The 27410-nt window shown below is 42.0% G+C and overlaps 1 protein-coding gene across 3 annotated transcripts in view; it reads right to left on the bottom strand.

Moving 5' to 3' along the window:
- Positions 1 to 25846, bottom strand: part of AGO4 (argonaute RISC component 4) — a 34959-nt gene extending 9113 nt beyond the window's left edge. For 2 of the 3 annotated variants that reach the window (XM_054720596.1, XM_054720598.1), the window contains exons 1-15: positions 25622 to 25846; positions 20485 to 20650; positions 18305 to 18425; positions 16928 to 17109; positions 16627 to 16763; positions 16395 to 16529; positions 15659 to 15746; positions 12088 to 12235; positions 11301 to 11420; positions 11056 to 11184; positions 10680 to 10813; positions 9354 to 9538; positions 8144 to 8303; positions 4756 to 5071; positions 4479 to 4613 (exon numbers count right to left, since the gene is read on the bottom strand). In XM_054720596.1, the coding sequence (XP_054576571.1) occupies positions 4479 to 4613; positions 4756 to 5071; positions 8144 to 8303; positions 9354 to 9538; positions 10680 to 10813; positions 11056 to 11184; positions 11301 to 11420; positions 12088 to 12235; positions 15659 to 15746; positions 16395 to 16529; positions 16627 to 16763; positions 16928 to 17109; positions 18305 to 18425; positions 20485 to 20650; positions 25622 to 25640 (2175 nt within the window). In that variant the 5' untranslated portion in view covers positions 25641 to 25846. Of the gene's footprint in view, positions 1 to 4478; positions 4614 to 4755; positions 5072 to 8143; positions 8304 to 9353; positions 9539 to 10679; positions 10814 to 11055; positions 11185 to 11300; positions 11421 to 12087; positions 12236 to 15658; positions 15747 to 16394; positions 16530 to 16626; positions 16764 to 16927; positions 17110 to 18304; positions 18426 to 20484; positions 20651 to 25621 lie in introns of those variants that run through there. The other variant, XM_054720597.1, reaches the window with a different exon arrangement.
- Positions 25847 to 27410: the final 1564 nt, after the last annotated feature.

Here is a 27410-nt window from a genome sequence, read left to right as displayed (position 1 = left end):
ATAAGCAGCAGTTGACAGGGGGCCTGGGATGAAAACAGGAAACTTCCCAAATATCCCCTCAATACAGAAATGGATAAACAAACCGTGGCTCATCCATATCCTGAAGTACTACTCAGCAATAGAAAGAAACCAACTATTGATACTCACGAAAACTTGGATGAATCTCAAGTGCATTAGGCTATGTAAAAGAAGCCCAACTCAAAAGCTATGGGAATCCACTTATATGACATTCTGGAAAAAAACAAAACTATAGGGACATAACAGTGGTTGCCAGGAACTGTAGGCAAGGGAAAGGGTTGACTATGAAAGGACATGAGAGACTTTTGTGTGTGTGACTGTTCTATATCTTTACTGAGGTGATGGTTATACAACTACATGCATTTGTCAAAACTTGCAGAACAGTATATTAAAAAGGGAAAAATTTACTGTTTCTATATCAGACCTTAATCTATATATATATATAAAACACTAATATGCTAAGTGTCCGACCATCTGACCGGTCGCTATGATGTGCACTCACCACCAGGGGGCAGATGCTCAGCACAGGAGCTGCCAAGCTGCAGTGACTTGGCAGCAGCTGTTCTTGGGTAACTCACCCCAAAACCAGAGGGGAGGGAGCCGAATTCCTCGCAAGGCCATGCGATTCTACCTTCGGCTGTGGGTTATGTTGTTGCTGGGGCACTGTTGGCCCCAAATCTGGTTTACGGCACACTTGCATTTGCATTCCACACCCTGTACAACAGCAACTTTGCAGAGTGCCCTCTCACACTCTGGGACCCCTTGGGGGGTGATGGAGAGCCGTTTTGGCCCAATCCCCACAGACCAGGCCGAGGGACCCCACCTGCCGAAGGGACCCTGCTCACTCTGCAGATGCAGGGGAGGGACTGCAGGAGGTTGGCTCCAGGGTGTGTCTGGCCCATCTCACCCAGTCCTGCCCCGCTGGCCACCTTCTAATTAATTTCCGTTCAATGTGCATGAATCCGTGCACTGGATCACTAGTTTTTTAATAGAAAAAAAAAAGGGCGGGGGGGGGGGGGGGAGACTGTTGAATGGATGTGGTCATGTCAGGGATAAAAATGTACAATTTATACAAGAAATGGAAGGTATATAAGGGTATGATGAAAGATGAGACTAAAATGTTATGTTTTGGCTAACTGAACAGCACAGGAGAACATTTGAAGCAGTAGGTTGGAAGAGTTTTGAGCCATGGAAGTGGCAGGATAAGATCTGTATCCTAAAACCTAGCCCTGAGAGCAGCTGGAGGATACATTTGTGGAGGAATGGAGACAGGGAAACCACTAGGAGTCTCCTGCAATACAGAAGAAGTCTGCCTAGAGTAGAAGGAACACACAAGAGAAAGAACTGGGATGAGAGATTTCAGGGCAGAACAGAGGACTATTTGACTAACTGGATATAGGGGGACAGGAAAGGAGGAGAGTTTAAAGACAATTCTGAAATTTCTAGCTTGGCTGACTTAATATACAGTTATGCCAAGTAACACAAGAGAAAAAAATTGGGGGAGGCACAAGTTTTGGATGAGGATAAAACAGTAAGTAAAAGGTTTAGACGTGTTTTGCTAGAAATGCCTGTGGCAGATTGTATCACTGGTGCCAAATCTTCCTGTGCCCCTCCCTAGGGAAGGATTATACTTCCCCACCCAATTAACTCAGGAGTGGCCATGTAACTGGCTTTGGCAGAATAAAATGTGGCCTGAAATGTGTTACTTCTGGGCAGACTCTTTAAGAGACAGCATATGGCTTGTCGTGTATCTCCCCGCGCATGCCGCCCCTACCCCCCCCCCCCCCCCCCGCTACAATGACTGGCAATGTTCCAGACAGATGTTTCTCTGTCAGCCTAGGTTCTGAAGGGAGGACAATGGGGTCACAGCTGCTTGCCACAGAATCACAGTGAATGTGTAACATGAGCAAGAAATAAATCTTTGTAAGCCACCATGACTTTGGAGTTTTTTGCATGACACTATGCCTATAGGGCATCTAAGTAAATCTGTCTGGTAGATAACTGGAAGTGCCAGATGGGAGCTCCATAGAAAAGTTTGGGGCTGGAAACACAGATTCAGGAAACGATAAGCAAATAAGTGAATCCAGAGAAGTGAGTGAGACTAAAGAGAGTTGAAATTGAGAAGGAGAAGTGTGAAATGCCAGGAAACATCAGCATTTGATGGACAGAGGAGGTAGAAGAGTCAAAGAAAGCCTGATGAGAGATGGGTAGTGAATCTGACCAAAGAAGGCAAGCATTGTCAATGCTGCAAAGAGGTCAGGGTGGGAACCTGACAGGATATCACTGAATTTAAAATGAGCAAGTCATGAAGAGAGCAACCTCAGTGGAGTCACTGAAGTTGAAGCCAAGCTACAGGGAACTGAAGTATGACGTGAGGAGGTACAGATAGAAAGTCAAATCATTTTCTCCGAAAAGTTGGTCATGAAACGAAGGAAAGATAAGGTGGCAGGTAGACTGAGGGAGAAGCAGAGAGAAGTTTCTTTGGGTGACTAAGGAAAAGTTGAGAACGTTTAGAGGGTGAGGAGAAGGAAGTAAATTAATGGGAAAGATTAAACTTTTGAAAAATAAAGGGTGATTAATAAAGTGAGGCTGGAGAGAGCAGAAGAATTAGGAACAAAAGCATAAGCAGAATAAAAAAAGCTTAGGTGGAGAGATTACCTCTAAAATGTGAGGAAGGAGATAAAATAAGATGTGAGGAAGGATTATAATCCATAATAGAAAATTTAACTAAATTTGAAAGTAGAGGAAGGAATGCCAAGAAAATGCATGCCTTCTAGATTTTTATTTTCTGAGGGAAATACAAGATTGTTCTATCGTGGGCAATATAAATTGTTGGCAATAAAGGGCAGGAGAGCTGAGAAGAGTCCAAAAGTTTGGAACAGATACAATGGGGAATAAAATAATTGAAAAAATTGCAGCCTCAAAGGCCTGGCTGAGATGTGCTACTATGAATTTGCATAATACACATCATTATTAAACAACTGACTCTTTTCTTCAGCAATCTCCATCAGCCTAAGAGTAGAAGCAAAGAAAATGGGCAAGTGGACTGGTTTAGAGCTGTAGATTAGCTAGAGGCATGTTCAGAGGAGTGAAGATGTTGATAAGTCAGGGGTGCCAAGTAGACCTAGGACTGGGATTGTCAATCTTGAAAGGTTATGAGTGACACTGGATAGCAAAGAGCAAACCTGTCACATAGCTTGGGGTTTCAGAAAGATAATCCAAGTCCAAAAGTTACATGGATAGCAAGTTGACAGAGGAATGAAAAGGTGATAATGCAGTTAAGGAGGAGTTGGCAGGATGTGCCCAGAGCTTGGGCAAGCATTCAGGGAATCTGTATTTAGCAGAATCTAAGAAGTACTACCGAGTCAGGGTTTGGGCAATGGAGCCCCAAGGAGAAAACCTTAGTTCTCTAATGATTTAGAAAGTACAAACAGCCTTGGATTAAAGGCAAAAACTAAGGCCATACTAGAAAATAGTGCGAGTGACCCACAAGATTACATAATTAGGCAGCAGAGAGAACTGGTCTCCCTGGGGTTGGATCAGGGAGGACCTGGAAAAGATGAAGTAGTGTCATAAAAATATTGCAGAAGCAAAGTCTCCAATATCATGTGCTTACCTGGCTTACACATAAAGATAAGATCATAAATAGATACATTACACAAAATACCTTTTATCAAGTGCTGGGAACTGTACCACAAATCAACATCATTTATTAATTTAATCATTACAACAACCCTGTGATATAGGTATTGTTCTTCTTCTTAAATACATTTTTATTGATTTTAGAGAGGAAGGGAGAGGGAGAGAGAGATAGAAACATTAATGATGAGAGATCAGCTGCCTCCTGAACGTCCCACACTGGGGATCGAACCCACAATTTGGGCATATGCCCTGACCGGGAATCGAACCGTGACCTCCTGGTTCATAGGTCGATGTTCAATCACTGAGCCATGCAGGCTGGGCCAGGCATTGTTCTTAATAGATTTTACAGTTGAGAACATTATGGCTTAGAGAAGATAAGTAACCTGCCCATGGTTAGTAAGTGTGACATCATAAATGTTCAAAGTTTTTACCCTAAGAATCCCCTACAATGATATAAAGTCATTTAGAAGAGAAATTCTTCTTTGTACCCTGGAACCACGCCTCAGGCACTGGCAGCAATAGGTAGCAAATGGCAATCAAGTCCAGATGGATCAACCTGCCCTTTGAAGGTTTGCCTTTATCACCCTAGTGGACCCTGCATGTTTTTGACCTCCCCTCTAAAAACTCTACAAACAAGAAATATATTCAGTCTTGAAACCTGTAACATTCAGAATTGATCAGCTAAGATGAGCTGTAATTAGTACATTTATTAAGTTATTATTAGGCACTTCTCCTTTTAGAAAAAAATGGTCTGGATGTCCACTCAAAAAACACATTTACTTGTATCAGATAATAAAGTTTATCCTGTGTTTTCTTACCCTTTCTGCTTTATCCGCACAGAAGAGTCGTGTGTGATGTCTTTTCTGTACCACAATGTAGGTTATTCCTGGCCGGTAATCTTCTTCCAAGCTAATACATGCCTTTCGAATTGCTATTAGTTCTGGCCAAGCTACCTGGGAGTTACAAACGGAATGACACTGAATTGAGAACTCACCCAGTATCTCTCAGATCTGATTTACTCAGAGTGGCAGATGAAAGGGGGCCCGGTCCTACACCTACAAGCCCCAAAGGACAAGTATGGGATAATGAGAGTACCTGCTTCATTTGTCCCTCGGATACCCCTCCACGGTAATAGATGATCCGTGTAGGTTTGAAGCGTGTGGACTTGTAGAACTGGATCAGCAGCTCTCGAACCATGTTAGTGAGATCCTGGATCACCTCCTGACTATAGAGGAGCTCCTGGGAGACCTCCTGGCGGGAGGTCTGCACCCGAACAGTGGCACAGTACCGGCTGGGGTGGCCATCCATACTGCCAACGACAGCAGCAATGGAAGGCTTCTTTCCATCCCCTGCAGGGGGGTGGGTGACATCTGCTCCCAGGAAGATGACAGGCTGCTGGAACACCGAGGGCCTGCTCAGATTTAAAGACACATTGCCACTCAGATATATAGGTGAAAATGTTTGGGTTTAGCAAGCTCACCAATACAATCATAGATATCCTATATAATAAAGGGTAATATGCAAATCGACCGAACAGCGGAACAACAGGTCACTATGATGCGCACTGACCACCAGGGGGCAGATGCTCAATGCAGGAACTGCCCCCTGGTGGTCAGTGTGCTCCCACGGGGGAGCGCTGCTCAACCAGAAGCCCTGAGCTGGGCTCACAGCTGGTGAGTGCAGCGGCGGTGAACGGAGCCTCTCCTGCCTCCAAGGCAGCACTAAGGATGTCCGACTGATGGCTTAGGCCTGCTCCCCAAGAGGGCGCAGGCCGGGACACCTGCCCCCTGAGTGCACGAATTTCATGCACCGGGCCTCTAGTATTCTAATAAGAGAGAATAAAGACTTACGCCCATTGGAAGAGAACTCTAAGGCCCACTGAGTACCAGTGCCACCCAGTACAGTGAATCTGAATTGACTGCAGAAATCAACATGGTTCTTCTGTCACAGTAGGAAGGAAAGAATTAAAAGAGGACCCATGCTCTGGCTGGCATGGCTCAGTGGTAGAGTACTGGCCTGCGGATGGAAGGCTCACAGGTTGTATTCTCTGGCAAGGGCACATACCTGGGTTGCAGGTTCAATCCCTGCAGAAGGCAACCAATCAATGTGTCTTTCTCACATCGATGCTTCTCTTTCTCTCCTCTCTTCCCCTCCCTCCCTCACACCTTCCACTTCTCTCTAATAATCAATGGGAAAAATATTCTCAGGTGAGGATTAACAAAACAAAAAAAGAAAGAAAAGAATTAACCAATGAGTGCATAAATAAGTGGAACAACAAATCAATGTCTCCTCTTTCTCTTTTTCCCCTTCTTCTCTCTCTAAAATAAATAAATAAATACATACATAAATAAATAAGTTTAAAAAATAATTATAAAAAGAAAAAGCAGAGAGGAACCAAGATGGCGGCATAGTTAAACAACTAATCTGCTGCCTCACACAACAATTTCAAAAATACAACTAAAAGACAAAAACGTCTACCACCCAGAACCACGGAAAAGCTGGCTGAGTGGAAGATTTACAACTAAGAAGAGAAAGAAGCACAATCGCTGAAAAGCTGAGGTACGGAGGCACGCGAATCGGGCCGTTGGCCGGCGGCTGGGTGCGCGGCTTTTCTTCAACCCGCAGGGAGACAGGCTCCCGATCACTCTGAAATCCAGTTTCTGGGGACACTCGGGGGACCCAGGCACCTACGGGGAGAAGCTGGACTCTCGGCCATCGGGTCGGAAAGTGAGAGTGACTTTTTTGCAGTGGTGCGCCCAGCAATCATTGTTTACTGCGCTGGAGCGCGGGACGCAGGGACTTGGAAACGTGGAAAGGCAGAGACGGCTGACGGCAGCCATCGCTGTTGGCCACGCCCCAGCCTAGTGACGTCCTGAGACCCCACCCAGCCCTGAGGCCCCGCCCTGAGGCCCCGCCCCGCACATTCTACAAACCCGCCCCAGCTCCACACAGCGGCTTTTGCATATAAATGGCCTGTTCTGGAGCAGCTTAACCAACTGCAGCTCCAGTCAGACTGCTCCAAAACCGCCCAAGCAAAGGAGGAGAAAACTAGCCCTTGTTGTAGCTCCTGCTGGGGGACACACAGTACACAAGGGTACACCAAGAGTGTCCACCTCAAGTAACTGGGAGGCTGACCCGTTGAACCAATAGGACACCTAGTACACAAAACTACCCTACCAACTTAGGGAAGCAGAGAATATGAGAAGGCAAGGAAACAGATCACAAACCAAAGAAATGGAGGAGAACAAGCGACTGGACATAGAGTTCAAAACCACGGTTATAAGGTTTTTCAAGAATTTCATGGAAAAGGCCGATAAATTCCATGAGGACCAACTAGAAATTAAACATACACTGACTGAGATAAAAAATATTATACAGAGACCCAAAAGCAGACTAGAGGATTGCAAGAATCAACTCAAAGATTTGGAATACAAAGAGGCCAAGGACACTCCTCCAGAGAAGCATGAAGAGAAGAGAATTCAGAAAGTTGAAGATAGTGTAAGAAGCCTCTGGGACAACTTCAAGCGTACCAACATCAGAATTATGGGGGTACCAGAAGAAGAGAGAGAGCAAGATGCTGAAAACCTATTTGAAGAAATAATGAACGAAAACTTCCCCCACCTGATGAAAGAAATAGACTTACAAGTCCAGGAAGCGCACAGAACCCCAAACAAAAGGAATCCAAAGAGGACCACACCAAGACACATCATAATTAAAATGCCAAGAGCAAAAGACAAAGAGAGAATCTTACAAGCAGCAAGAGAAAAACAGTTAGTTACCTACAAGGGAGCTCCCATACGATTATCAGCTAATTTCTCAACAGAAACCATGCAGGCCAGACGGGAGTGGCAAGAAATATTCAAAGTGATGAATAGCAGGAACCTACAACCAAGACTACTCTACCCAGCAAAGTTATCATTCAGAATTGAAGGGCAGATAAAGAGCTTCACAGATAAGAAAAAGCTAAAGGAGTTCATCACCACCAAACCAGCATTATATGAAATGCTGAAAGGTATTCTTTAAAAAGAGGAAAAAGAAGAAGAAAGATAAAAATTATGAACAACAAATACATATCTATCAACAAGTGAATCTAAAAGTCAAGTGAATTAAAACCTGAGGAACAGAATAAACTGGTGAACTTAATAGAATCAGGCATAGAATGGGAGTGGATTGATAATTCTCAGGGGGAAAGGGGTGTCTGTGTGGGGAGTATGGGAAGAGACTGGACAAAAATCATACACCTATGGATAAGGACAGCGGGGGGGGGGGGGGGTGGTAAGGGAAGGGGGGTAGGAACTGGGGGGTGGGGAGATATGTGGGGAAAAAGGAGAAACAATTGTAATCTGAACAATAAAGATTCATTAAAAAAAAATAAAAAGAAAAAGCAATCGAGATGCATATTTGAGATTTGTATGCTTTGCTGTAAACTTAATGCTAGATCTTAATTTTAAAAAGTGGGAAAAAGTAGAGTTCAGAATCTTACCTTTGATGAGGTACAAGCACGTTGTTAATTCCTCCCAGCTTTGCATTTATCTTCAGGCAAAGGTTGGAAAGGGTCTGGGGTGAGGTCTTCACTACATTCTTTACCTGGACACACTGCGTGGCCATACCCAGGAGGGTATCTCCAACACGTTTCACCTCCGCTACAAAAATAAGTTAATTAATTGATTTTTAAAAATGTTGAAATATTCTGTCAATTACTAAGAGTAAAGGGGGAAAATCCACACCCTGACATTTAGAAGGTGCCTACTACATACTGTACACTGTGCTAGATACTTTTCATGTGTGGTGTTTTCATTTGCTAAACCCCCAGGGCAATATTTCTTTTCAGTTTGGATAGGCCATTCCCCACCCCTTTTCTTCACTCCCAAAGGCTTTTAAACTAGCCTACTTTCTTTATTCTATGATGCTGCCTGCCACCACTCACTCAGTCCTGTGAGGTTCCTTTTCCCACAGGACTAACCTGGCAAAGGAATCAATCTCCCTAGCTCCTCCCTCTCACTATAGACATACCAGCCCTTTGAATTTTTTTTTCCTCTATCCCAACTGCCCCGCCCTTTTTCCCCTAAACATTAGAGAAAAACTGAAGGTAACCAAAGAAACTAATTTGAAGACATTTTATAAAGTTCAAACAGCTGGTCTATAGTTCCCAAATCCTTTACTTAGATAATAGCCAAAAGGACTTTATATCATTCTTCTTATAACAAATACAAACTAAACACCTCCTCTTTCCCATTCTGATATTCCTAAGTGTTTTTAACCAACATTCCAGTTCTTCCTGCTTTGGGGATAGGATAGAATTTCACTGCATGCCCCAGCCCACTGCATTTCCTGGCCCCATTCCCATTTGCCTCACACAGGTTGGGTGGGCCAGTACAGCTGGTTGTGGCCAAGAAGCTGCAGATGTTAAGAACCCTCTAGAGCTCTCTTTTCTCTCTGCCATGGAGCCAGCAACATTACAAACGGTGACTGCTCTGCCAACCTGGGTTCCAGAGTAAAAATGATATGATGATATGGAGCCATGGCTGCAGTCTACCCTCAATGATCACACAGAGGCAGCAAAAAGCAAACCTTTGCTGCTTGGAGACCCTGAGAGTCCGGGGTTGTTTGTAACTGAAGCATAACCTAGCTTATCCTGACTGTTACACCTACTATTGAAATCATCCTTCATTCAGCATTAAAGGAGTCCATACCATATACTGGCGTCTTCCCAGGCAAGATCACCACTATTAGCTGTAGGCCCACATATGTCATTTTCAGGTGTTTAAACATGGGCTCCACGCTGTCTGCACCTTGTGCATACTTGCAGAAACATGGCTGACCCTGGATGGGCATTCCTGCATCCTTAGAGATTTTACGGAGCTGGTCAGTGAAACTCCTGTTAAAACAGAACCAGTGGCACAGTGTTTTCATTTCAGGGTACATTCTTAACATCTTTTTCCCTCTATGACACTTGTTTCAGTTCTGCAAATTCTTAGCCAAAATGAGACATAAACAAACAACAACAAAAATCTTTAGCTCGTTGCAAAAAATAGACTGGCAGTTGTATTGTTAAGCTATCAGATTATCATTTTGCAATGCAGAAGAATCTGTATTATTAAGCTATCAGATTATCATTTTGAATTTGTAAGTAATTATGCCTCAGTTAGGCCCCAGGGACTAGAATAACATTCCTGCCCAAAGATTTTTTATTTTTTTTTAAACATTCCAGTCAGTAATTTTGGACTGAGGAAAAGCAAAGCCAAAATTTCAGGTAATGTGTATTTTGGTAAGCCTGCTAAGAGAATAGTTGAGTAGGCTTTTGTAAGCTTGTATGCCATTCAGATCACAGATACACACTGTTACACAATCAGTGCATTTAGGAGTACATTCAAACTAGTAACAGGCTGAATCAATACAATATCAAAAGAAATCATCACTTCAGAAAAGAAAAACTCATGAAATTTTAAACTTTAGATTTAAGAAATTACTTCAATCTATGTGTAAAGTTTTCAGAATAATTTCTTTTGTGCAATATTTGCCATTATTCTGTAGGATTCCTTTCTTTCATCCCAGTTCCCTTTTCCTGCCTTGATTTTTCCACCCTTCTCTCTAACTTCCTTTATATCGATACCTGAATGTGTATGACATGAGCCAGATATCTTAGTCAGTGACCCTTCAGTAAAACATGCTTGCTAGTAAATCAGAATGATTCAAAATGAACTCATTTTTATCTTAGCTGAAAAGATACAATTAATACCAAAGGAAACTTCACTAAGAACCCAAGAATTTGCCAACCGGCACTGCTTCAACCTTGTTAGTCACAAATTTCTGTTCTAAATGTAAGGAAGCTGAGTCAGATTCTTAATGCAATTCCCGAATTGGCAATTTACTATAATACAAGGTGTTTTTCCTATAGCCAGATGGTGCCACTATAGGAGGCAGGGATTTAGTGCCAGTGCACACAGCACATTCACAGAAAGATGGTGTTTTCATATCTGGAAGGGATATTACTAAGCTGAAAATATGAAGATACTCACTTTAGTAAATCTTCCCTACATTGTTTCTGAGGCGCAAAACAAGCAACTGCCCAAACTTTAATTTCAATGCCAGCATAAAACTGCTTTCCTCGCATGTCCCAGACACCCTGGTTGGGTGTGGCTACTGTTTTATTCTTTAAAAACAAAACAAAACAAAAAAAGAAACAAAAGAAAAGAGAAAAGACATTACAATCTAAGGCCATTTGAATATTGATGAGGGGACAAACAGAACTCTATTTGGTATTAGCCAAAAGACAAAGAGCAATCATAAGCAAAACTATGGGTAAATTCACTGTGGCTTGTAGAAAAAGTCCTCAATTATTCTCTTTTTGACTGGTTATTGGAAGAAGCTTGCTGAATAAAATAAAAAGCTTACCCGGCCTCCATACTGTAGCATTGGTGCTGGAAGTACCCTGCCTGTGAGCTCTGTCATTTCATTGTGGACAACAATACCAAATTCTTTAAGGTATGGATCAGGTCCACCCACCATGCTGTTACTCTTCACCTAAAGAACAGGAAAGCCTGCATATATAAAAACCAAAGAGTAACTGTGTCCCATCAGGAGTTTTTCTACTTTTTCATGTTAAAGCTAGCTTATCTTAAAGACCGTGCCTTACTGACCAGTCTACTGATTTCTTCCTGTCGGTCAGGAGCAGATCTTGCTGTGGCTTTGATCATCGTGGAAGTCTGATTGTCTGTAAGTTTCTTTATACATCGCTGTCCAGCCACTATATTGCAGACCTGCCAAGAGGCAAAGAGAAATTTCGTTTGTGTAATGGGCTTCTGTATCTTAAGCCTTTGCCCAACTATATGTTACATCTTCTGTTTTCCCCCAAAGTGAAAATTCTGTTAGCCCAAAATATCTCAGAAATTAATACTAAATTCTACTGCTTGTTTAGACATGACTTTTATTTTTATTTATTTATTTATTTATTTATTTATGTTTAAATTTCTTTATTGATTAAGGTATCACATATTTGTCCTCATCCCCCCATTCCCATCCCAAACCCCTCCCCACGCATGCCCCCACCCCCCTGTTGTCCTTGACCACTGGTTAGGCTCATATGCATGCACACAAGTCCTCTGGTTGATCTCTCCCCTTTATCCCCACCCTCCCTCTGAGGTCTGACAGTCTGATCCATGCCTCCTTGTCTCTGGGTCTATTCTTGTTCATCAGTCTATGTTGTTCATCATTTCCCCTAGATGAGTGAGATCATGTGCTACTAGAAATACACTTATAAGAACCGAAAATGAGACAAGCAATAATGGTTATGCTGACAGGCAAATGAATCAGCCTGTAGTGAGTTTCTTTCCGGGCCAACAGTTCTTTTGAGACGCAATGTGACTTTTATTTATTTTTTAACTCATTCAAGAAATTGGCAGATTGGCAACAGAAAATTTAGCTTACCTCAAGTGGCAAGTATGTATGCTTTTGTTCTTGTCCCACTTGGAGACAGGGAAGATGGGGATATTTCAGCTGCAGACTATACTTTTGCTTAAAATATTGAGCTACAGTACATTCCATGGCTTGACCATTTTCTAGCTGTAAAGGAAAACTACAAGAGACAACGTCTTTTTAGAAATTTCAAGTTCCTTTTTCTGAAACAAGCAAACAAACAAAAATCTACTAACATTTTCTACCTTGAACAGTCACTTAAAAACAAAGGTCAATCTTTACTTGAATATTTTCACCAAAGTCATTTTAGTATTAAACACATCTGTGATTATGCTGGAATTTTCCATGTTTTCTTAAAGCTAAAATGAGAAAATAATTTAATTAAAATTTTAAAAGAACTTAAAACAAGAAGAAGCTGCAGAATCAGAATTTACATAGACTCCTCAAAGGTCAGTTAACACCTACAGACACAATCTGGTGGTGGCTTCTTGTAGATAGGAATTTTGTTTGCTTAGGAGAATGTTTTTGTAAAAAGAGTGTAGCATAATTATTGGGCCCACATTTTCAGATCCCCAAACCAGGACAAATATATGTAGATTTGGAGGCAACAAGACCCAATACATGAAATTGAAACTAACCTAGGATATTTGGTATAAACTGGGGAGAATGGCACAGCCAGTGTGGCTCAGTGGTTGAGCATCGAACTATGAACCAGGTCATGGTTCCATTCCCAGTCAGGGTACGTGCCAGGTTGCAGGCTCTTTCTCCAGTGGGGGACGTGCAGGAGGCAGCCGATCAATGGTTCTCTCTCATCATTTATGTTTCTATCTCTCTCCCTTCCACTCTGAAATCAATAAAATCTTCCTATATAATAAAAGGCTAATATGCAAATCGACCAAATGGCAGAACGACCAGTCACTATGATACACACTGACCACCAGGGGGCAGACGCTCAACACAGGAGCTGCCCCCTGGTGGTCAGTGCGCTCCCACAGGGGGAGCACCGCTCAGCCAAAAACTGGGCTCACAGCTGGCGAACACAGCGGCGGTGGCGGGAGCCTCTCCCACCTCCGCAGCAGTGCTAAGGATGTCCAACTGATGGCTTAGGCCCGCTCCACATGACATCCCCCAAGGGCTCCCAGACTGCAAGAGGGCACAGGCCTGGCTGAGGGACCCCTCCTCCCCCGAGTGCATGAATTTCATGCACCAGGCCTCTAGTAAATAAATAAATAAACAAACTGGGGAGCATGGCTTAATAGACTCTGTATTTGGCTCTTCTAGTGGGAAAATCATCTCAAATACTTGGCACAATATTTTTTAAAAATATATTTTTATTGATTTAGAGAGGAAGGCAGAGGGAGAGTGTGAAAGAGAGAGAAACACTGAACTCCCAACCTGGGTATGTGCTCTGATTGGGAATCGAACGAGTGATGTTTTGGTGCATGGATGACACTCAAGCAACGGAGTCACATTGGCAAGGGCACTTGGCACAATAACTTTAATCTTGCTTTCTTAATTGTTACAGCCCCACAAAGTAACAATGCAGTAAGGATCATATATCAGGGGTGGGGAACCTTTTTCAGCCAAGGGCCATTTGGATATTTATAACATCATTCACAGGCCTTACAAAATTATCAACTTAAAAATTAGGCTGCTATACTTGGTCAAAAACTTAACTCACCCTTAATGCCTTGGCAGGGTCAGACCAAAAGATGTCTCAGGCCTTTTACGGCTCACAGGCTGGATGTTCCCCACCCCTGATCTATGTAAAACTCATGTAACTCTCCTGGTCCGAATTCAGAACTTCAGTTTATATTATCTCAATGATCACTTCAGGGCAATTAGGCATCTATGTCAAAGGAGGCCATTACTTGTTAAGCCCCAGGTAGATCCAAGGATGTTTACATTTCTGGATTAAAATCAGTTCACTTATGGAAAATAAAGCCATGTTTGAAACAGTTTAGAGGTAAATCTTATTTGATATTGCAAAATGCAGAAAGAAAACATTACTTGCTACAATGACATTTTAATTATTGTTAAAGGTTCACAGTCTATACTGTAAGAATATGTTGTACTAAACACTGGTGGCCTTTTGCAGATTCTAAAGTCCAAGTAATAATATAAACAAAATTAAAAGTTTATTCCCTTGAAAAAAAGTTTTAAAAATAAATCTATGTGCTTTTAATTTTAATGCAAAAATTATATAGTTTTGTAAGAATAATTATTCTTACAGGGTTATGTAAAGTAATTAAACAATGAAAAAGACACAGTTCCTCTTGAAACACATGCTAAAATTCTTAATAGTAATTTCATAAGATTTTGTTAACTTTTTTGAGAATGAGGTCAATGATATATTATGAAGAATACTGAAATATCACTTTACAACTCTTAAGAAATTCATGTCACATGTACATTAGTTCATACTGAAGAAGTTATTCAAATCAGACTGAATTAACATACCCCCTTTAACAGAGGTCACCCAAAAACTTTATCTAGACCAAAGGCCTCCAGGTAGTTTTGATGTGCACTAAAGTTTACAAATCGAGAACCATGGATCTAAAACAAAGTCAGAGAAGAATATACACAAAAACATTTAAAAATTTTAAAAGGATTCTGAGTAACCAAAATAATGTAAAGTTTATCTATTTATTTTTAAGTTTATATATTTAGGTTCATGTTGTTTACTTAAAAGAGACAACATTTATGTTTATGTCAGATATGAGTGTAGTGATATAGATTACAAGAATAAAACTTATATATATGGTGATATAAAAAGCACTTTGATATATGTTTTCTCATAAGACATAGTTTGCAATGAGTTAGAAATTGAATGATTAGAAAAATAAGATTGGGAAAGTGAAAATGAGTGTGCTGCTGCAGGCATGCCACATACACTGACAGCTGGAGGAAGTGACAGCTAGGTACAAAAGGAGGGAGAAAAACCCACACAACTTTGTCAACTGAAAACAAGTTTCAACTATGACTTACGGCCTTAATAGAACCTTTGGGCCATGCATTGAGAATTACAACAGTATAATAAATGATGCTTATAACGATGATATTCTGCATCATTATGTAAAAGTTGATCTATGCTTAGCTTAGCATAATCTGTTTAAAGGTGAAATGAATTAAAGGCAGGAAATATATATCAAAAAATTTAAAAACACTTTTTAAACCTTTGGTGTTTAAACATGAAGATCTTGGTGATTTTGAAAAATCACAATATGAGATACCAATTCCTCAAATGATTATAGTAGCTTCCTCTGTTACCAAAAATGTAATGTTATCATCTACACTAATAAAAGGGTAATATGCTAATTAGACTGGGTGACCAGACATTTTCCAGACGTCCAACTTCCTTTCGGACAGTTAGGGGGCAGCCAGGCCGGCAGGGGGGCAGTTGGGGGGTCACTAGACCAGCAGGTGATCAGGCAGGCAGGCAGGCAAGCGGTTAGGAGCCAGCGGTCCCAGATTGCAAGAGGGATCCCTGATTGGAGAGGGTGCAGGCTAGGCTGAGGGACTCCCCCCTGCCCCCGTGCACAAATTTCATGCACCGGGCCTCTAGTTATATATATTAACATACGTTTGATGACTGGCTGGCCGTCTGGTCACATTACAAACTCGATATTTTCGCTTCATCTGTCCACAGTGAGTCACCTCAACTTTAAGACCTGAAGTTGAAAAAAAAGTTAAAACATCAGTATTAATAAAATCACAGTGATAAAAACAGATTCAAATGTCTTCAGAAAGGCATGCCATTATTGTACAGGACATACATTGCAAGGATGCAAGAACACTTTCATCAAGTATAGGCAAAAAGCCTCAGCTAAGCAGAAAATATTAGAACCCAGATGACTTAAGATTTGTAACCACTGTAATTTATTACTTCAATACATAATTACTAAGCATCAATTATGATCTGGTGTTAATGAAGCTTATATTCTAGTGAGAGAAGACAGCTAATAACAAACAAGAAGAAAAGAAATTCCAAAAGGAAAATAAATAAACTTGTGTTAGTTTATTAAAATGGAGGTTTTTAAGTGAGTAAGGGTAACAGTTAGTAAATGTCTGATCTGTGCCAGGTATTGTGCCAGAAGCTTATACATCTATTTGCATTTAATTCTCACAATGATCTTACAAGTTATATTACCTTAGAGATGATTAATCTAAGGCTCACAGTGGTTAAGTAACTAGCCCAAGGTCCCAGTGATAGAACTTTCTGGGATGGGATGGAAGCCCAGGTTAGTCTGACTCCAAGACCATGCTCCTTGCACCAGGCTGAACGGCCTCTCCAAGACTATGCTAATGCAAATACCTACCTCTGATTTCTTTGGTAAACTTGACACGCTGGGAGTCTGTTAGAGGTTTGGTCTGTTCGTTGATATTCTGAATGTCTAAAACCTCACACATGAACTCAATGATAGGCTGAGCCCGGTAGAAAGCAGTTGCAGATACTAACAAACAGAGAGGAAGGATACTTAGCTTCAGGGAAAGGGACAGGATTAAGAAAACCAGCCAAAAGACTAAAGGGTAAAGACAGTTCCATCCTACCATCAATATTGAGCATCATATTCCACATGGCAGGTCTCACAGACTGATGAAAGCCAAACCAAACCTCCCTGCCCCCTCCCAGAGGGTGGTAGTAACCTTCCGGAGGTGAGAAAAAGGAACGGCCCACTGGAGTGTACCTGAAGAAATAAGAGTTTGCATGTTTCACAATAAGAACTTGTCTTTGTAAATTGAAACCAAGTTTAAGCTATGACTTATACAGAAAACATTCAATAGCTCTAATGCAAACTATCAGAAAAAGGTCTGATTATCTGTGGCAAAGAATTCAAACTAAGGTACTAACCTCATGGAGGGGAGGTGTCTTGTAATAACATCAAGTGCTTGTACTGAGTCATCTGGGACTTCATTCAAGTGCCCAGCTAAAGCTTCTAAAAGCATCTGAAGGCTCACAACTGACACCCACTGAACAGACACTTTAAAGGTTTGGTCTTTACCCTCACCTGGAAGGGTCACTTCCATATCAACCTAAGGAAAAATACATGCACGTGCATATTTACAAAGGCTGAGAGAAAGATCCCAGAAGTATTCAATATAGTATATGCATAAAGACATTTTACACTTCTGTAATTGCAAAACATTGGAAACAAACTACATGTCCATCAACAGGGGAATATTTTAATACTAAATATGATGCAATAGTTTAAAAATAAGGTAGATGCTACAAAATGTATGACCCTCAAAAACATTATGCTAAATGAAATAAGCCAGACACAAAATGACAAATATTGTGTGATTCCACTTAGATGAAGTGTACCTAGAATAGTCAAATTCATAGAGACAGGAAGTAAAATAGTGGTTACTAGGGACTGGAGGAGGAGGAAATGGGGAGTTATTGTTTAATGGGTACAGAGTTTCAGTTTGGGATGATGAAAAAATTCTAAAGATGGATAGTGGTCATGATTGCACAACAATGTGAATATACTTACTAGTAATGCCACAGAATTGTACACGTAAAAATGGTTAAAATAGTAAATTTTATATTATGTACACTTCACCACAATAAAAAAATTTTAATAAAAAAATAGTAAGGTAGATTTAAATGTGCAGAAATGGAAAGATTTCCTAGGCCTATTGTTAAATGAAAAAATATATCAGAACAATATGCAAATAAATAAGAATGTACATAAATAAATGCATAAATAGCTAATGCACATAAAAACATCTGAAAGGATACATACCAAGCTATTAGTTTCCTCTGAAAAGGAAAATGGGATTAAGGACAGGTGGAGAGTCAGGAAACCATAGCATTTCTAGGTTGTCTAAATAAGTTTATAATGTGTATACAGTTGCATATTGCTTTTCTAATTTTAAAAATAAATGTTTTAAAAAGTTACTGTGGTATTATGAATACTTTCATAAGTGGGTGCTATACAACATGCTACAATTTATGAAAACTCCATTGTTCAGATTCAGGTAGAACTTTTAACAATGTGAGAAATCTGGAATATGTGTAAAGATGGTGCCATCAACTTAAATTCTAATGCTCATCTCATTCAATTATCGATTAACTAAGGGACAAGACAATATGGACAGAAAGACCTATCATCACTATGAGAAACAACTAAGAATTGAATTGTTATTAGAAAAGGAAACATTTTTGTCCTATGTAATTACTACTACATAGTAAGGTTAGTAAATATTTCTTGCTGTTAACACTTACCCTATCCCGTCCAATTGGCAGTGGATGTGCTGTGTACATGTTTCTTTTGCCATCATAGCCAGGCTGCCGATCACCAAATATTTGCATCTTGAAGTGCCGCACCATTGTATCTACTACCTCCCTTAACGGTAATGGAGATAGTGGAGGTTAGCTTTGAAAAATGGTAAATGGTAAGGAAACTATCATCATACCTTAATCATCTAAATTCGGTTCAAAAGCCCTTAGAAAACATAAGCGTTAAAGTGACCACGGATTCAACTAATTAAAAAAATAGCTAATAGGCCCAGCTGGCATGGCTCAGTTCTTGAGTGTCGACCTAAGAACCAGGAGGTCACGGCTAGATTCCAGGTTGGGGCACATGCCTGGGTTGCAGGCTCAATACCCAGGGGTGGGCAGGAGGCAGGCAACTGATGATTCTCTCTCGTCATTGATGTTTCTATCTCTCTCTCCTTCTCCTTTCCTCTCTGAAGTCAATAAAATATATATATATATACCGTATTTTCTGGCATATAAGATGACTTTTTAACCCAGGAAAATCTTCTCAAAAGTCGGGGGTCGTCTTATACACAGGGTGTCATCTTATAAGGCGGGTATATCCCAAACTCTATATTTTAACTGGAAAAGTTGGGGGTCATCTTATACGCCCAGTCGTCTTACATGCCGGAAAATAAGGTATATATATATATTTAACGGCAACAAGGAAACACAAGGAACTCCAAGATAACAAAAGGGAGGAATAAAAGGAAAGAGATAAAATTGATGGCATCTTCTCACACTCCTGCTTTCTAAATTCCTCCCCTATGATAAACATAGCCTTATAAGAAAGAATAACCTCTCTTAGGTATCTAAGTATAGCAAGTTCATAATTGAACTAGAGGCCTGGTGCATGAGTTCGTGCACAGGTGGTGTCCGGCTGGTCTACCCCACCTGCCCCAATTGGGCCAATCAGCAGGTTAGCTGGGAGGAGGGGCTGTGGGCGGTCTGATCAGGGTGGGGGTGGGGTCCAATTGGGGGCGGGGCCAGCTGGGTGGAGGGGCCTTGGGCAGTTGGCTGGCCCCACCCCCTGGTCGAACTCCCAGTCAAGGGGACAATTTGCATATTAGCCTTTTATTATATAGGATGATAAGTTTGTTTCAAATATATGTCCTTATTCAAGTACTGGTTTTGGAAAAGAAAGTGGGCAGAAATTCAGAAACCTGAGGATCAATAAATCTAAGATGCATCATTCTCAAAGGAATAAGTCAACCCCTTTGACTAATGCTGTCTATTTATAATTCTGCAGACTGTCTTGTTTTATTCCAAAGTGCTCTCAAGCAGTGTAGAGAAGGGAATGTTGTGAAATATCTTCATTCCTACCAATGTATTTTCTTCCCTTTTAGAATGAAAGCCTTTCTCTCAATCAAGCATGCATAACTTTACTTAAGTGTTCATGCATATATGCCAGATCACACTGTATCCAGGCCCTGAAATAAATGCAGTATGCAGTTTAAGAAGGAGCCTGTGAGATTTTGGAATGCTAGAATCAATGAAAAGTTGGGTGCTGTATCTTACCAATGTTAGTGATAGGAAGAGCATTCTTAGAGAAGCAAGAATCTTAATATTAATGACTGTTTGAATATCAAAGTATGGAAACAGAGAAAAGGAAAGTGGGTGTTCTCAATACTCCGTAAGAATATCTGCTACAGGACTATGACTTCACACTTGGTAAATACTTAAATCCACAATACTTAAATCACCTTATCCAGACCCCTCTTGGGTAATGCTGGAATTAAACCGAACTTCTCTCTCAGCTTACTTTGTTCAATACTCCAAGATGATCCATCTGTCTTTACACATATTTTTCTCATGTCCATTACCAACACTTAATAATAAAATTTGAACTTCCAGGTAGTTCTATTTCCCATAGACACTAATGTCTTCACCTACTTTTATAAATTTCTGCTACCCTTGGACAATGAAAGAGTGACCTCTCTTCTTCCTTCAATAAGTATTTACTGACTGAACAATGATGCATCCAGCACTCTGCTAGAATCTGTGGAGGATAACAAAGTATGAGACAGCAAAGGAACTTATCTTAGAGAAAAACAAAGCCTGCATGCTGAAAGAATTAGAGAACAGTACGATACATAATAAGTAAGTTATATGCATTGGTATAGAAGTCTAGTCTTTCTAATCCTTACCTGTTGACTCTACGAGGCCGTTTTTCTGGTTTAATATCCACATCATAGTGATACACATCTATTTTAGGAATCTGAACCTGAAAATGATTGGCTAACAGTCGAATTGGTTTTCCAACAGTTCCAAGGCCAGGACGACGAGGTGGCTGGAACAGGCTGGTTGGAGGTCCTGAAGAGATTGAAAGACATTCAATGTGCTACTTGGTCCTGAAGGATACTATTCCCTTCATGATATGATGATGATGATTATAGCTACGATTAACAAGGTCTTATTATTTATGAAACATAATATGATGTAAAGAGATTAGGGTGTCTTTTGACCTAAGGTTCTCTAGATTTCTAATATTTTACCATGCTGCCATTATTCTGAATATGAGGAACAAAAAATGAGATAGTATGATGAACTCCTCTCAGATGTCAGCTACCGTAGAAAACCTTTTATGAGCTTTAGTAGATCTATAGATAGGCTCACACAATTATATGCATTTTTCTGGGTACCATCATCATGTTTGGGCTGGAGATGATCCACTAATCTTCCACAAATTAGCCTACATTATGGTAAATTGTATGGACAGGTGGAGGTTAAACAGCAGCTATGTTTATCAATTTACTTACTAATTTAGATAGTGAAACAATACCAATAATGCTAAATTTTCCTGTTTATAACCTGATATTTTTAGAATCTGTGCAATCTGATATTTCCTGATCATAAGGTCTAGTATATTTATTTATTTAGCAAACATTGATTCATGATTAGATGTCTAACCTGCACTGTGGACTCAGGAAAAAGACAGCCTCTGCTTTCAAGAACTCACAGTCTAGCCCTGGCCTGCTTGGCTCAGTGGATAGAGCGTCGGCCTGCGGACTGAGGGGTCCCGGGTTCGATTTCGGCCAAGGGCACATGCCTGGGTTGCGGGCTCGATCCCCGGTGGGGGGTGTGCAGGAGGCAGCCAGTCAATGATTCTCATCATTGATGTTTCTATCTCTCTCTCCTTCTCCCTTCCTCTCTGAAATCAATAAAAAAATATATTTAAAAAAAAGAAATTTTAAAAAAAAGAACTCACAGTCTAGACCAGTAGTTCTCTACCCAGGGGAGATTTTGTCCCCCAGGAAACATTTGGCAAATGTCTGGAGATATTTTTAATTGTCACCCTTGGGGCGGGGGGTGCTATTGACATGTAGATTTGGGAAAACACAATCTGGGAAATATTTGTCTACAAAAAGCCTTATTTCTCTTTTATGATAATGTCAAGTGGACACTGGCCTAAAAAATATACATCTTTCCTGCTATAGGTGTTCAGTAAAGTGAGCTATGATTACAATGGAAAGTTACAACAGGTTCTTTTATTGCAATGGCATTTCGCCAAGAACAAAGACAATTCACTGAGGAAAGAAAACTTGGATGCAAGAAGCTGTGTGGTCCAACATCACTTAGGAACACTTTAATGAAATCTGTGTTGACAGATCACCATATACTAATTCTTCAAGTACTGAAATATTTTCACATATTAAATTCATTATTCATTCATCCCCTAAATTCTACTCATCTTTCAAAACCCAGGCCAGGTGTAACCTCCTTGGAAAGCCTTCAGTATCTCCCAGACTGGAGGATGCATCCTCTTTGTTCCCAAGACGCTCTGTATAAGGGAGCACTTAGAACAAGTACATAGAAACAACCTGCTAAATGACTCGGTCTCCTCCACTAGACTGTAAACTTAGAAGACGTGGACCTCCAGTTCATTGTTATCTCCTCAAGACCTAATTCAATGACCAGTACATTGTAGAAATTCAATAAATGTTGAACTGATCACTTGTAGCAGTCCCAAACAGAAACTAAACAGAAACCCAGTCATTCCTAAAACCCAAGAACTGACAATTATTTTTCATTAAAACATAATTTATCCTAAAAATATTATTATTGCTTAGAATCGAGTTCCACCTCTGGTGTACAAGGGGATCTACTCTGGGTGTGATAAGATATTTACAAACAAGGTAAGAGGTAATGAGGTAATGAATAAATAATATCAGAGGTGACAGGCGCACGGAATCAAATCATACAGGTAAAGTCAGCCATGCATATTCCAACATACACTTAAGCAATCATTGTATCATAAAGTAGGATGAAATCCAGCTTGATGATAGCATTCGGGTCAAATGACATCTGACTTTGATTTTAAATTGTGACTAGAATCCAGGTCCAGCGCTTTTTCTTCCCCAATGGTATCTCTGCCTCTCTAAACTACTTAATACCAAAGGGACAGAGGCAGAGGACGTGAAAGAAAAGGGATTAAGAAGTGGAGAAAAGCAAATAGCATGTTTCTTTTCTTTGGCAAGAAAGAAAAGTCCGAAGGTGAGTGATCATTTCTTTTAATAAGTTTAGAAGATTCATTTAGAAAAACTATATTCTAAAATTTTCCACTCCAAAAGCTGGTTTCTTTGAGGTCAGCAAACTGCGTATAAAGAAAAAGCACAGTGGCTAAAGCTCTGGCACCAAACTGCCTGGGTTTCAATTCTGTTTATCACTCCCTACCTGCATGACCTTGGGCCTCTGTGCCTCAGTTTTCTTATCTATAAAATGGGGACTATGTGGTAATTATAGCATCTATCTCTTAAGGTTATTGTGAGAATCCCGTGAGATAACATATATCAGAGGCTTAACACAGTGTCTCATAATAATGGTTAAGTACTCAATAAATATAAGTTGGTAGATTGTACCTAGTTAGTAAATTGTATCTGCATAAATATTACAGTGCTCAAAGGTCCCTGGGCTTTATATTTGGGGCATCCCAAACATTTGGTGACAAGTCTGAAAATTACATCTTCCAAAAAGGAAACAAATATGACAACAGAGACTGAATAAAGTTAGCCTTAAATGAAAAGGAGGGCAGATGACCCAGACTCATCATCATTTCACCACTCAGCCTTGAGACCTGGTAGTCAATTAAGCTCTCTGCACCTCTTTTCTCATCTGTCAAATGGGGATAATGCCTGCCTTGCCTACCTCACAGAGGATCAAATGAGCTAACAGCTGTGAAAGTACTTTCCAAACTGTGAAGCACTGTAACAATAAGTTATCACTACTTTAATCAAAATAAATGGTATTCTAATTAAATATATTTCCAAGTTATTATTGCCAGAAACCAAAATGGGGTGAGGGCAGAGCAGAGCAAAACTAAGTATGCGCCAATGATTACTGAAGTGAGGAGGGCACGAAGCTCTAGATCGGCTTGCTTTAACAAAGAAGCAGGAAAGCTTCTCTAGGTTCTAAAGCAACCTGGGCAAAATGTCCCACAAGACTATCAACTCCCTTTGCTCTGATTCTATGCTTGGCGTGCAGCTTCTTGTTATTAATTTGGTTTCCAAGATACTGTGACACCAAAAAAGGAGCTTGCTAGAGGACAGTCAAGAAAATATTCCAGTCAACAGAAAAGATCTACGTGACATTTTGGCTTATTCATTAACATCTTATAAATGTGGTTAGTGAGAATTAATTTTCCATAATCCTGGGTGAACTTACTGATAAGTCCTCAAATCTGCGAAAGCTAAAATCAAACAAACAAACAAAAAATCCCTGGGACGCTCCTAACACCAACAGGTTGATCTTTTCCATGAAATTCAGTTTGTACACACAATTACATAGTCTCTTTCAATACCAGCTCATAAATGCAACAGTTGCTTCAATTATGAGTTACTAGCAGGGGAGGGAGGGCAGAACATTTGTAAGTATCTCAAATGCATTGGTCTCTACGATAAGACTTCTCGCATACATTATCTCATTTCAGTCTCACAACAATCTGGCAGCACATAATTATCATTACTTCATTTTATTGACGAGGAAATGAAAGTTCAAAGGAATTAAGTAATTTGCCCAAGGTTATACAACTATTAAATTACTAGATTGGATTTGAACAGAAGTCTGTTACGTTCCTGAAGACTTGGTCATGCCTTTAGCCAGAGGCTATAGGTGAAGTAACCCTGCATAACACTCACACGAGGTTTACCAAATAATATTAATGTTACAAAAGCAATTTATTTTTAAAAGGCATATGAAATTTTATTATAAAGCCTTTTTTAAAAAAATAGTTTAAGCAGCAAATTAAGGTAAAATTAAGTCATTCAGTGATGTGAACAAGTTCTAAGGGGGGAAAAAAGCCTACAAAGTTTCCAAACTCAAACGGTAAAGTGAATATTCTATGCACCAAAGAAAAAATGAAAAGCTCTATAACTAAGTCCACTATGTAGACAAAGTTGGATGTTAAAGTTAATTCTATCACAGCCCCTAAACCCTGCCCTTCTTAGCCGAAGTATCAGAAACCTGTTGGGGTTGGAGGTGGGAGCACCAGGCTGCAGTCTGTAGGCCACTTGTTACATCCTGGAAAGCTTCCTCAGATTAGGGCAGAGTTGGGAGAGAGAGCCAAAACCTATTCACAATGATAGGAAATGACAGTTTCCAAAGCACTTTCTCCTTCATTTGATCCTCGTAACCACTCAGAACCCAGTAAGAAGAGAATTCAGGGCATCAAAGCCCGTGCTGGGGCGGCTGGCTGCTAACTCGCCTGTCACTCTGGGACTATCACACAGGCTGACAGGTAGAGGCATAGGACCTTATTCCCCGAGACTTCAGGCACTTCAAGAAAGGGTGAGCACTTTGCCCCTTGGCCTTCGGGGCAAGGGGTATTCCTTATCTAAGGCTCTGGACCTATGCCGGTGCAAAGAAAAATAGGACTGCAGCCCCCAATCAACAATACCCCTGGTAGGAGGTGGGAGACCTTCGAGGTCCAGTCCAGGCCAAGCCTTCGCAGCGTACCAGGCATAGATCGTCCCTTCGGAGGCCCAAACTGGCCTCATCTCAACCACCTCCCTGAGGTTGGGTCAGGTCTCCCCTCTACCTGGGGCGCGGGTCACCTTTCTGGGCCTCCCGCCCTTAGACCTCAGAGATCGGGCTCATCTCTCCAAGCTGGGGCGCGGTCCCCGCGCCCGGAGGCCCGGGTCAGCTCCCTCCGCCTTGTGCAAAGGGGCACGGGTCCCGTTCCCCGGGGCCTGAGGACGCGCGAGCCGACGGGGGCGACCGAGAGCGACGGTCCCGCCCGCCCACTCGTCCGTCCCGGGCCCTATGCCGGCCCGGCCTGGGCGCGCTCACCTGGTCCCAGCGCCTCCATGGCGGCGGCGGGGGCCGCCTCGCCCCGGTCCCCGGCGCCTCCCGCTCCGGGCCCCGCCGCCGCCGCCGCCGCGTAGCGTTTGATCTCCGGAATATTGGCGCTGAGGAGGGGCGCCGCGGGGACGCGGGCGCTGGGCGGGGGGCGGCGGCGGCGCCTGGCCCGGAGACAGGGACCCGGCTCCCGCGGCTCTTCCGGCCTCAGCGACAACAAAAACAATCCCCGCCGCCGCCGCCGCCGCCAGCTGGAGCGGGCGCGGGAGCCTGCGCGCGCGCCCGGCGGGTGGGGACGGGGCGCAGGGCGCGCGCCGTCCGGGGTCCCGGCTCGCAGAGGGGGCGTGCGCGGCCCGGGGGGCCGGGTCCACCGAGCCCTGCGTGGGGGCAGGGGGCGTGGTTGGGACCGGGCGTGCGCGCCGGAGGGGGCAGTGCCCCAGGACGTGTCGTGTGTGTGTGCGCGCGCGCCCGCCCGCACTGCCCTGCCTGCCCAGGACGGCCATCCGGGCACACGGTTGAGGGGCTACGTGCGATCCTCCCAGAGCCGCTGCCACAGTGTCCTCGAAAGATCAGATTCCAGACCCCGCTGATCCACAGACACAGCCTTCGCTCTGTCCGTGAAAGTGTCCTGAGATTCACACCGGGCACCTCTCCTTCCTCCCACCTCAGACCACTTCTTTTTCCTCTGTCAGTCTCCCCCTTCTCCACTGTCCTGGGACAGAGAACACCAGTCACCACAGATGCAGCACTTTCCCGCCATTTCTTCATCCAACACCGCATGCCCAGTTGCCCATCCCTCCCAGTGCAGCCAGAAAGCACCACGGAATGGACCATGATGAATGACGCATTCATTCTCTCCTTGGTCCCATGACAAGCACCCTGGTCAGCAAGTCACTCAAAACAGAATGGGGAAGCTCTCTGTCCACTAGTTTAAAAAACGCAGTGTGCCCAGCAGGTGTAGCTCAGTGGTTGAACATCCACCTAGGAACCAAGAGTTCAGGGTTCTATTCCGGGGAGGGGTTGAGGCTGGATCCCCAGTAGGGGGCGTGCAGAAGGCAGCTGACCAATGATTCTCTCTCATCATTGATATTTCTATCTCCCTCTCCCTTCCTCTCTGAAATTATGACACAGGTCATAATGGATTAGGGTCTACCTTCACTTAATTGCCTCTTTGTTTTAACTGAATTGCCTCTTTAAAGACCTTATCTCCAAATACAGTCACATCTTGAGGTACCCAGGATTAAGATTTCAACCTGTGGATTTTGGGGGTTGAGTCCATATTCAGTCCATAACATGTGTAGTGAGATACTCATTTGAGCACCCACAATGTGTAGCCATAGAGGCAAATAATATTTGTATGTAATGATAAAAAACGTTAGGGGCACACCATGGTCAGGCACTGTATTATGGGCTTCACAGGTCATTGAATCTTTGTAGCCACCTATAAGGCAGATAGTATTAAGGAAAGTGAGGAAACTGAAGCTCAGGGGAGTTAAGGATGTCAGGCTCTGCATTATATGACAGGGTAGTGAAGCATGAAAAAATTGGGAGTTCTATAACCTGCATTCTAATCCTGCTGATTCCATCCCTGCCTGGGTATAGCACTGGGACTTTTAACCCAGTGACTGGATTCTACTCCCAAGTCCTTTCTATAGCATCATGCCACTTCTCTGTGAAACCAGATATTAACTGGAAACAATAATAGGGGACAGAAAATTTGAAGGGGAGGAACTATGCACTAAATAAACCAGTTTAGAGCTAAGAGGATAAAACAAAACAA

This window comes from Eptesicus fuscus, chromosome 9 (genome assembly GCF_027574615.1).
Source record: "Eptesicus fuscus isolate TK198812 chromosome 9, DD_ASM_mEF_20220401, whole genome shotgun sequence".
NCBI classification, from domain to species: Eukaryota; Metazoa; Chordata; class Mammalia; order Chiroptera; family Vespertilionidae; genus Eptesicus; species Eptesicus fuscus.
Note: the sequence above shows the minus strand (reverse complement) of the source record. Positions and strands in the feature narration are given on the sequence as shown.